The sequence below is a fragment of the Colletotrichum navitas genome (genome assembly GCF_030913465.1).
Source record: "Colletotrichum navitas strain CBS 125086 chromosome Unknown LY79scaffold_234, whole genome shotgun sequence".
Lineage (NCBI taxonomy): Eukaryota > Fungi > Ascomycota > Sordariomycetes > Glomerellales > Glomerellaceae > Colletotrichum > Colletotrichum navitas.
Genome location: NW_026850780.1, coordinates 20524 through 29955, shown reverse-complemented (window position 1 = coordinate 29955; position 9432 = coordinate 20524). Strand labels below are relative to the sequence as shown.

The 9432-nt window shown below is 50.5% G+C and overlaps 3 protein-coding genes across 3 annotated transcripts; 1 reads left to right on the top strand and 2 right to left on the bottom strand.

Moving 5' to 3' along the window:
* Positions 1 to 841: 841 nt before the first annotated feature.
* LY79DRAFT_573903 (uncharacterized protein) lies at positions 842 to 1066 on the bottom strand. Its single transcript, XM_060559526.1, has one exon. The coding sequence runs from the start codon at positions 1055 to 1057 to the stop codon at positions 899 to 901; it is 159 nt and encodes a 52-aa protein (XP_060406848.1). The 5' UTR covers positions 1058 to 1066; the 3' UTR covers positions 842 to 898.
* Positions 1067 to 1439: 373 nt separating this feature from the next.
* On the top strand, positions 1440 to 5435 carry LY79DRAFT_664208 (uncharacterized protein; the record flags this gene model as incomplete). The annotated part of the gene is given in 3 exon segments (XM_060562863.1): positions 1440 to 1686; positions 1817 to 3286; positions 3298 to 5435. 3 exon segments carry the CDS (start codon positions 1440 to 1442, stop codon positions 5433 to 5435), a joined length of 3855 nt encoding a protein of 1284 aa, XP_060406847.1.
* A 391-nt stretch (positions 5436 to 5826) lies between these two features.
* LY79DRAFT_530822 (uncharacterized protein) lies at positions 5827 to 8980 on the bottom strand (the record flags this gene model as incomplete). Its single annotated transcript, XM_060556207.1, has 2 exons — positions 5827 to 6358; positions 6417 to 8980. The coding sequence occupies 2 exons, from the start codon at positions 8978 to 8980 to the stop codon at positions 5827 to 5829; spliced, it is 3096 nt and encodes a 1031-aa protein (XP_060406846.1).
* Positions 8981 to 9432: the final 452 nt, after the last annotated feature.

The following is a 9432-nucleotide window of genomic DNA, read 5'->3' as shown; positions in this document are numbered from 1 at the left end:
AGGTAAAGTTAATATTATTATTTAGTAATTATAGCTATATACCCTCTATAATCTCCTTTATAACTATAGTATTAACCTAACTTAATAATAGGTTATTTACCTTTTACTATTTATATATCTTTAGCTTAGCAAAAGATAAATTACTTATAGTAATAATTTATTCTTGCTTTATTACTTTATTATTAATAGTTAGTACTACTAGCTAAATAGGCTCTTAGCCTTACTACTTTACTTACTAGCTAACTAAAAGGTTATTCTAGCTTATAAAGTTAGCTATATATTACCTTTAGTACTTAGTGTTTTACTCTATAATATATTTAGTTAGCGTAGGCGCTCTAAGGTACTTTAGGAGCTCCTTTTTACTGTCTAGGTTAATAAATTACTAAACTTTGCATTAGGTAGCAAAGAAGTAAAGCTTTATATACTAAGGGAACTAATCTTTATATATAGTTAAAAGGCTATAAAGGCAAGTGTTAGTTAGTAGACTTACTATTACTTCTAAAGGCATTATAGGCGTAGAATAAAGTTAAGAAAGAGTATTAGTTTTAAGAAAGGTATTTCTAAGTGTGTACTACTTTATAATAGTAAGAGTTATTATTACTTATAAATTAAGTTAAAGCTAGGCTTATAACTATTATTAAGTAGTATATTTAGGGGGTAATTTATATAGTTAAAAGTAGCTTATTTCTTTTATCTATAGTACTATAATCTATGTTCCTTAAATATTGCCTTGCTTAGTGGATTCTGCCGCGAGTATCTATATTTAGGAGCAAGGGTTGGATTAATAAGCGACGTTGTTCTGGAAAGCAGTGTCGGTTGGCAATATCCTGCATGACATCTTGCAAAACAGAACATCTGTCTCTGCCCGCCGCTCCACGTATCCTAGTCCACCGATCTATCAAGACCATGTGCCTCGAGCAGACCCCCCTAGCCCAACTCGCTTCAAGACGCAAGTCATCTCGGCATCCGAAGCTTGCTTGTGAAGATCTATGTTAAGCCTGATGCTGCCAGGAAGGATAAACGGATTCTGCGGGATAACACTTATAGTAGACTGCATACTGTTGGGGCTGAGATTGGAGATGGGAACGGAGTCGATGGCGATACTGCCACTCTCGATGTCCAACATCTTGAGTAGACACAATATCATGGATGTCTTTCCGCTACCGGAACGGCCGCAGATTGCGACGTGATCGGACGGTCTGATGATCAAGCTTATTCCCTTAAAGACTGGTTAAGATTCAGGTCTAACACACGTAGGTTAGGTGACTGCCACTACCAATAGATGATGGTAATAAGAAAGAACAAAACGAAAAAATGACAAGTGAACTCACCTGTGCCTCACAGTAACGTCTGTAAAGGCGATGGATCCTTCTCGAGGCCACCCGGGCGAAGTGTGAAAACCGGGATCAGAGCTTCCGTTTTCCGAGTCCGTTTCCGCGATGAACTGCTTGATCCTGGCAGCGGCTCCTATACTCGACTCCATGCCCGTCCACATTTGGATGACGCGGGCGACGAGGACGATATTGAACGACACCACGGCAGTCAAGCTGACACCGACGCTGCGTAGTGCTGCTGCCATCCAAAGCTACGAATTGTCGCAGCGCCAGCCACCACTTCTTGGAAGCTGGTATATAAAGGTGCCTTGGGTTCGATGCCTAGCAAACGAACTTGCCGAGAAGTCTGCAGGTAATACCGCTGCAAGAAAAATACCGCGGCACAGAGGAAAGGGACGGTGATGGCCAGGTAGCGCGAGAATATGGCTAGAACAATGATCTTTGCCATGCATTGGGCGGCAGCTGTCATGATAGACGGATAGGTAAAGGGCTGGATACGAAAAGCGCCTTCAACACCCTATTGGTAATGCAGCTGGATATGGATGAAGCAAGGAGGGTCGACAGAGGCGCGCAAGAGCAACTCTTCGGTCGGAGCCTCAACGTATACGCGTCCGAACAAGCCCAAGATCCAGGTCTAAGTGGCCAAGTGGTAGTTGACCAATTCGCCTTCAGCTCTTACGCCATGACGGTCTTGTTCACAACCTTGGAAGACGGGATCGGAATCGAGTTCACTTTTGACGATGGAGTCGTGGAAACGGACCTAGTGCGACGGATGTCTCTGCAATTCGAAACACTGCTTCGACAGATGTGCGCCGAGAAGCTGGCAGATGCGACTCTCGCCACCTTGTCGGCCGCCAGCACACGCGACCTTGAGGACGCCTGGAGCTGGAATTCCACCATAGCCCCTGATGTGAACAAGCGTATCCACAACATGATCATCGAGAACATGAACGCCAAGGCCCTGCATGGGTCATTGGCTGTCCGGGCACATGACGGCCAATACACCTACAGGGAGCTCGACGACATGTCTGAAAGACTGGCCCTGGCGCTGATGGCGGCCGGACGGGCCGCCGTGCGCCCAAACGTCGTCATCCCTCTCTTCTTCGAGAAGTCCAAGTGGACCGTCGTTTCAATCCTTGCAGTCTGGAAGACAGGCGCTGCCGTGCTCACCCTCGACGATAACCTGCAGGATGACCAGATCCACGACATGATCGATCAGGTATCGCCCCCGTTTATCGTGGCCTCTTCCGGCCGCGAGCAACGTTGCCGACGCGTCCTGGACATGGAACACAAGATGGCGCTGCCCATCATCGTCGTCGATGCCGCATTCATATCGAGCCTTGCTGCATGCGGTCTTGAGCGCGGGACAGCAAACGAGGCACCCAAAAAGACGGCTGTGCAGCCATCAGACCTGCTCTATGTCAACTTCACTTCCGGCAGCACGGGCAAGCCAAAAGGCGTCATGGTGCGGCAACGCAATTTCGCTGCCGCGACGACTTACCAGGCTGAGGCATTCGGGTTCTCGGAGAAGTCACGCGTCTATGACTTTGGCGCATACGCCTTCGATATAACATGGCTCAACCTCATCTTCACCTTGACAGTCGGCGGCTGTTGGTGCATTCCCACCGACGATCAACGAAGAGACGACCTTGCGCGGTCGTTCCGATGGCTCGAAGCCAACCTGGTCAACTTGACACCTTCTGTGAGCCGCACAATCGACCCCGGCTCCATGGTCAGATTGGAGACGTTGGGCTTCTGCGGCGAGCCCGTCCTCGGCACCGACGCAGCGCAATGGTTGAGGAATGGACCACAGACGAGGCTTATCAACACCTACGGGCCCTCGGAATGCACGACGGCAACGACTGCCCACATTCTCACCAAGAGAGACGTCGGGGCGCACCTGGACACGCAGGCAGAGGCGGCAGACCGTCTCGGACCGGCGATCTCGTCCGGTACAACGCAGACCGCACCCTCTCCTACGTCTCTAGAGCCGACACGCAGGTCAAGATTGGCGGGCATTGCGTCGGCCTGGCCGAAATCGAGTTCGTGGCGCAGCAGATCTTGGACGACCAAGGCACGCAAATGCATCTGACGGCGGATCTCGTCAGACCCGCTGGCACCGAAACGAAGCTGCTGGTGGCCTTCATCGCCGCCCAGCCAGCCAGGCAATCCGAGTCTGCAACGTCGGCCTCATCGAAGCAGCGCGTGGCCGACTGGCTGGGTGCTTCAGAGCTTCGCGAGATGATGGCCAGACAACTCCCGTGGACGCTCGTCCCGCGCGTCTGCATCCCCATCGAGGACATTCCCGTCAACAACTCGGGCAAGGTGGATCGCCGAAAGTTGTCGGCGTCTCTGCAGAGCATGACAGTGGACCAAGTCCTCCGCCTCGACCACGCGGGCGCCCCGGCTGCCGTCGTGAAGCTCGCGCCCGAGACAGCAAACGAAGCCGAGCTCAGACAGATCTGGTCCAAGGTTCTGTCTATTGCCGAGGACAAGATCGGCATCGACGACAGCTTCATTCAGCTTGGCGGTGACTCGATCCTCGCCATGAAGGTCGTCGGAATGGCTCGGCATCGGCACTTGAGCCTACGGGCCGCGCAAGTCATTGCCACGCCAGTTCTTCGGGACCAGGCCAGGCATCTTCATCTCTGTCAATCGACCAAGCGAACAGACACAGATAATGCCATGTTGCTTGCCAAAGACAAACTCACTATTAGCACGTTGGATGCGTTCGCACCCCGGCGTGCCACCATGTTCCAAACCCTCTGCATAGACGCAACCCGTCACGCAAAGCCGGCTTGGTACGGATTTTGCATCATTGACCTTCCAGCATCACTCCCTCACTTGGGCAGGGGCCCGGAGGCAGCGATACAGCTTTGCAACTGGCTCTGGGTAATGTTCGACATCCTGAGAGCCGTCTTTCTGCCTGAAAGCCCGAGTAAGGAATCAACTGGATACATCATGACATTCGCACCATCCGCAAAAGTTCCTCTGGAGCCGTTATGTATGTTGAAGCACACGGACAGTCTCGAAGCAGCAACTCGGGAGATCAGAAGCTCCAAGGGTTACGAGTCCATGGCACTTGGCTACCCGTTCGTCAAGTTTTGGGTCTTACACCATGCACGATCATCCGGTGACCCCTCGACTCGTATCATGATTCGCCTGCCTCATGCGCAGTACGATGGAATCAGCCTGAACCGCATGTTACTGCAAGTCGCGTCATACGCCCGTGATGGCACCTTTGAGCGTCCGCTGCCTTTTGGACGCTACCTCGATGCCGTCAGCCGGTCAAGAGAGCGAAGCATCAAGTACTGGCGTCTCATCTTGCAGGGCGCAAGCATGACGAGACTAGGGGTTGAGCCGGTGTCACTCTCTGCCACCAAGACGAGGGATGGTTCGCTGTCTATTCCCTCTATTCGAACTCGTCTCCCTAACTGGCCTCCCAAGAGCACGAACAACGTCACTCCGGCGACACTCTTCACAGCCATCTGTGCTCGCACCATTTCACGAGTTGCCGGCGTAGACAACGTCGTCTTTGGCCGACTAGTGGCGGGCCGGGCAATGGCCTCCGCGACGTCTTCAAATAGTGAGGAGATCGCTGAATCCGGCAGCATGGCCACGGTGACTGGACCACGTATTAACTTCGTCCCTGTCTGCGTCGAGGGTGCCGCGTACCGTATTGACATCGTGGATGTCATCCACAAGCAACTGATTGATGGCATGGAGCACGAAGGCATTGGCCTACCGGAGATGGAGTTTGCATCTAGGTCAGGTTTCGGTTTCACAGTGCAGTATCAGAACCATCAGAATATGCAACGTGAGGACCTGGATTTGCTCAAGGCCGCTGATATGGGCGAGCCTAACATTCGGTTTGGCTGGCTGCATGGGCAGAAGGAAGAAAAAGACGAGGCTTTGTTTTCGGATTGCATTGCTATTCGGGCTGAGCCTGCGGAGCTCGAACATGTTGAGACCGAAGGAGTCGTCGGATCGGGTGGTGAAAATGGCTGGGACATAATCGTCTCCGGGCCTGAGTCGAGGATGGGAGTCATGAAGGGTATAGCTAAAGAGATCATAAAGATTGCTACAGATGATAGAATCTAGGAAGCATGTAGTATAAGAGAGTCAATATGAATTACAGAATCTATTATATTTCAAAAGTAGTAGAAAGTTGTAGTATTCAACAGAAATGCTTGTGTTTATCATTCTATTTGATAACATATTCCAGTTAACAGGGCGAATTAGTCTATCTACTAGCTACTTTGCGTCAGTAGTTATCCTTATGCTGAATGAAATCAGCAATCATCCTTCTTTGATGCTGCAAGTAAGACGTCCACAGGACTCAGATAACAAAATATTAGTACAAAAGAAGACTATTGGTAACTTTGGAATGATACCTGTATGGCCGCTGCCTGACATAGAAAATTGAGGCAACTACGGATCAAAGAAACGGAAAAAGGTATTGTTAGATAAAAGCAATGTTTACCCGGTGTGTCTACGTACTCTGTTTGGCCATCATGTCTTGAAACTTCAAGAACTTTTGGAACTGCTCCATGTCAATGGAGCCCCCAGAAATGTTGGCAGATTGTGCCTCAACGGTAACCTTGGTAGCAGGCGCCCCTGCTGCAAAATACCGATTCTTTTCCTTATCACTCTCGTCCTCGTTGTCCTCATCAGTGTCGGAATCTGACAGATCATCGGAGTCGGATACCTGCTGCACCTTTTTCCCCGTCTGTCGGTTGTGAGACGGCCAGGCTGCCTGCGATCTTTGAGTCGCACCCAGAGGATTCATAGCCATGGGTACAGGTGCAACCATGAAGCCATCGTCACGCCAGCCATCGCGCCTGGCTTCGTCCGCCTCTGTCAACCCTAAGACACTATACAGGTAATTATCAAACTCCCTGGATCCCTGGGCCACAGACTTGAACTGTTTCTTTCCGAGAGAAGGCTTGGGTTCGTCCGCATCCTTTGTCATATACTGGTACTCGACAAGTGCTATGGCTGTTTGAAAAGCATTACGGATTTGCCTGATTCAATAGTCAGTATTCCGAACGGTGCTGGGAAACTAGGTATCGAGAAGCTTACCTTCCATTCCAAGTTTCTCGATTTTCCCTCTCAAGTCCGATGAAATGCTTCTTGGCAAAGGCTAGGATCTCCTTGTCTCTGATCTTGAAACGATGGGTCTGAGTAGCCTCTTGCTCCGCTCTGGTCCGGTCGATGAACTTCTGGTAAAGCTGAGTCGTCACGCTCAAGTCCAACCTCGGGTACGAGAGTGACATTTTGATCCTCGACTTGAATGCCGGATCAATGGCGCCGACCCTGTTAGAGGTCAAGAACAGAATACCAGCGTAGTACTCGAGGCTGCGTAGAAACACGCTGGTCACCGCGTTATGCCGAAGATCGGTTTTTGTCCGCTTCGCAAGGAAGATGTCGGCCTCGTCGAGCAGCAGCACGCAGCCCCATTTGTGCGCAAGCCTGAAGTTGTATTGGAGTTTTGACTCGACTTCGGCAGCTGTTTCGCCAATGTCGCCGCAGGTAATCGGGTACAGCGGTCGTTTCGTGTCGTCGGCAACGCACTCAGCCGTCGACGTTTTGCCCACGCCTGGCGGACCGTGTAGGAGGATGATCAGCCCAGCACCCTTTCCCTTAACCAGGTCCAATGCAGACCCAATGCTTGGTCTAAAATCTTCAGAAAGGTAGGAGGCCCGTGTGTTCTCGTGAGTCTTTACCAACGCTCTCACCGTCTCCTTGTGATCGTCCGGGATCACGAGGTCCTGGAAACTGTTCTCGAACATGACGTCGTGTAGATCTGATGTCCTTACTTTCACCCATTGTCTAGAACGGAGAACGAACGCATAGACATAGGGCTGCATCAGCATCAAATCTTCTTCCGTCAGATCTTTTTCCTGGAGCGGGCCCAGCATCCCCATCACTCTTCCAGCGAACATTGCCGCGTCCAATTCGTCATATTTGAGGTCTTTGAAGATGGCGTCGCCCCCACAACATGCTTCATCCCGGTGTCTACACCAGGAATCCTCTTTTGTTTCTCTTTCGTCTCTCTGGGTGAAGTCGTCAGTCGATATGCTGGAGCCGAGTCGCCATTCGGACTTTGCGGTCGACGCAAGTGTCATATCCACAATGACTTGTGCATCGAGTTCGTGCGATGGCTCGTCCAAAGTTCTCCCCCGGGCTGTCTTGTGGCAAAATGGATGACGAGTCAGGTCTAAAAAGCGTCTTCCAACGGCAGAGAACTTGGTGCGCAACTCGGCCTCTCTGGGATCAAATCGAAGAGGGTATACCGGCAAGGTCGTGATTCTTCTTTTTCCGTTGTACTGTTTGATAGTAATCTTCTCGAGTTTAGGGACGTAAGAAGAGCCGTCGGCCCCAAGACTCAAACAGTCAACGACGAAACCATCGAGGTGAACGGGCTTTTGGCGTTCGTCTAATCGAGCAGTATATCTTAGACGCTCGCGCCCTCCGGCAAGGTTGACTACCCGATGAGCATGGGTTTGGTCGGATTGGAGGACAACAATGTCACCTCTGGAGAATAGATGCCAAAGATCGCCGTACTCAATATTGAGAGCTATGCCCTCGTCTATCATTCGACGCAGTTCAAACGTTGGCCGGAGGTCAACATCAAAAAACTGATGCACCAGAAGTTTTAGATCCTCAAGAAGGTCTTTGTCTTCGTACTCGCGTCGAGGCGCCTTCCTGTTCTTCGAAACAATCGTCTCTGTCGATTCATCAGCCGTAGCTGCTTTACGCATTTTGACTTCCAGTTCCTTCAGGCTCTCCCTAATGAGTGACTCGTGCCTTACGAAAAGTTTGAAAGGCCGCAAAAACACGACACCACCATGCACCTTTTCCTGATCAATTGTAGACCTCTGGGCTAGAGAGTAGACGTCGCTTCCTGTGATATCCTCCAGATGCGTCAACAATGAGTATGATCGGATGCGTAGCCGCTCTGGTGTATGCAGTTCGTTGCCCAGGAGCCTGTTTGATACCAGCTGCTCTCTATCCTGAATCTTTCCTTGCTGGCCATGATTGATGCCCAAGTCTGTCGTTTTCGATGCCACTCTTTCTTGGAGTTTGACCTCTAACGCCGGCTGTTGCGAGCAAGGCAGTCTGACCGACTGGCTGGTGACTCGGAAATGATGCGGGCTTAGCCGTAGCAACTGATGCCGATGAACGGGAAATCTAGCCTTTACAGGCGTTTCAATGGCTTCGTCAAGTTTGTAGACATCAGTCTTCAACTGTTTCAACTCTCTCTCCAGGTCTTCAATTCGCATGTTGGTAAGAGAGTGATGTAAAACGGCCTGGTTGCTGCGTAGTCTTATAGAGCCGTTGTTTTTCTCCCGTGCAAGTACGATGCGTTCTAGGCTTGGAATAAGAGAGTTCGCTGCATGGATTGCTACACGGTGCTCTTCATCGCTGTCATCTTCGAGGGGGGCTAAGTCTCCCCCATCATCTGACTCCACAACATCAACGTCGGCATCTGGACCATCTCGCTTGACTTCGGTTGAAGGTATGAAGCCTTGGATCTTGTTGGATTCAGAACTCGTGCCCAACGCTTGTTTGGTGGACCCAACAAGCTTATCCTTGTTGAGTAGAGTGTACTGCGGCTGCGAATGCGGAATTTCGGGTGGCATCGCGATACCAACACAAGTATAGCTTTTTGGATAACAGCGTCGGCAGAGGAATGCTAATTCTTGCGACAGGTGATCAGGTCGTGCGTGAGATCAAACTCGGGGTGAAATTAGGAGGTTTATGAAGGGCAATGCTGGCGGTAGTCCCGGAAAATGGCTTATGTGCAATATTGAAATGGCATTCAAGTCTGCAACAGGCCGAACTCTTCCTCCGTTATTCTCTCGACTTCATATTTATATCACGATTTTAGAATCGGAAACGACAACAGCAATGATTCCTGAGGCCTGATTCTGGAAATTCCCCCCTCCGGGAACTAAGATAGCTGACGCTACATCCGCTTCTGTAGCCTGCCGCATTTCTGCCTACAGCCTGCTTTTAGCTTGCATATCACCTGCTGCATCCATCCAGAAGCAGAGCTTGTCATCCAATAGTACTATGCACAATTACGAAGTCT

Bases quoted from the DNA above. Each gene is read 5' to 3' on its own strand.
- LY79DRAFT_573903 (XM_060559526.1), bottom strand. From the start codon at position 1,057: ATGCAGTCTACTATAAGTGTTATCCCGCAGAATCCGTTTATCCTTCCT.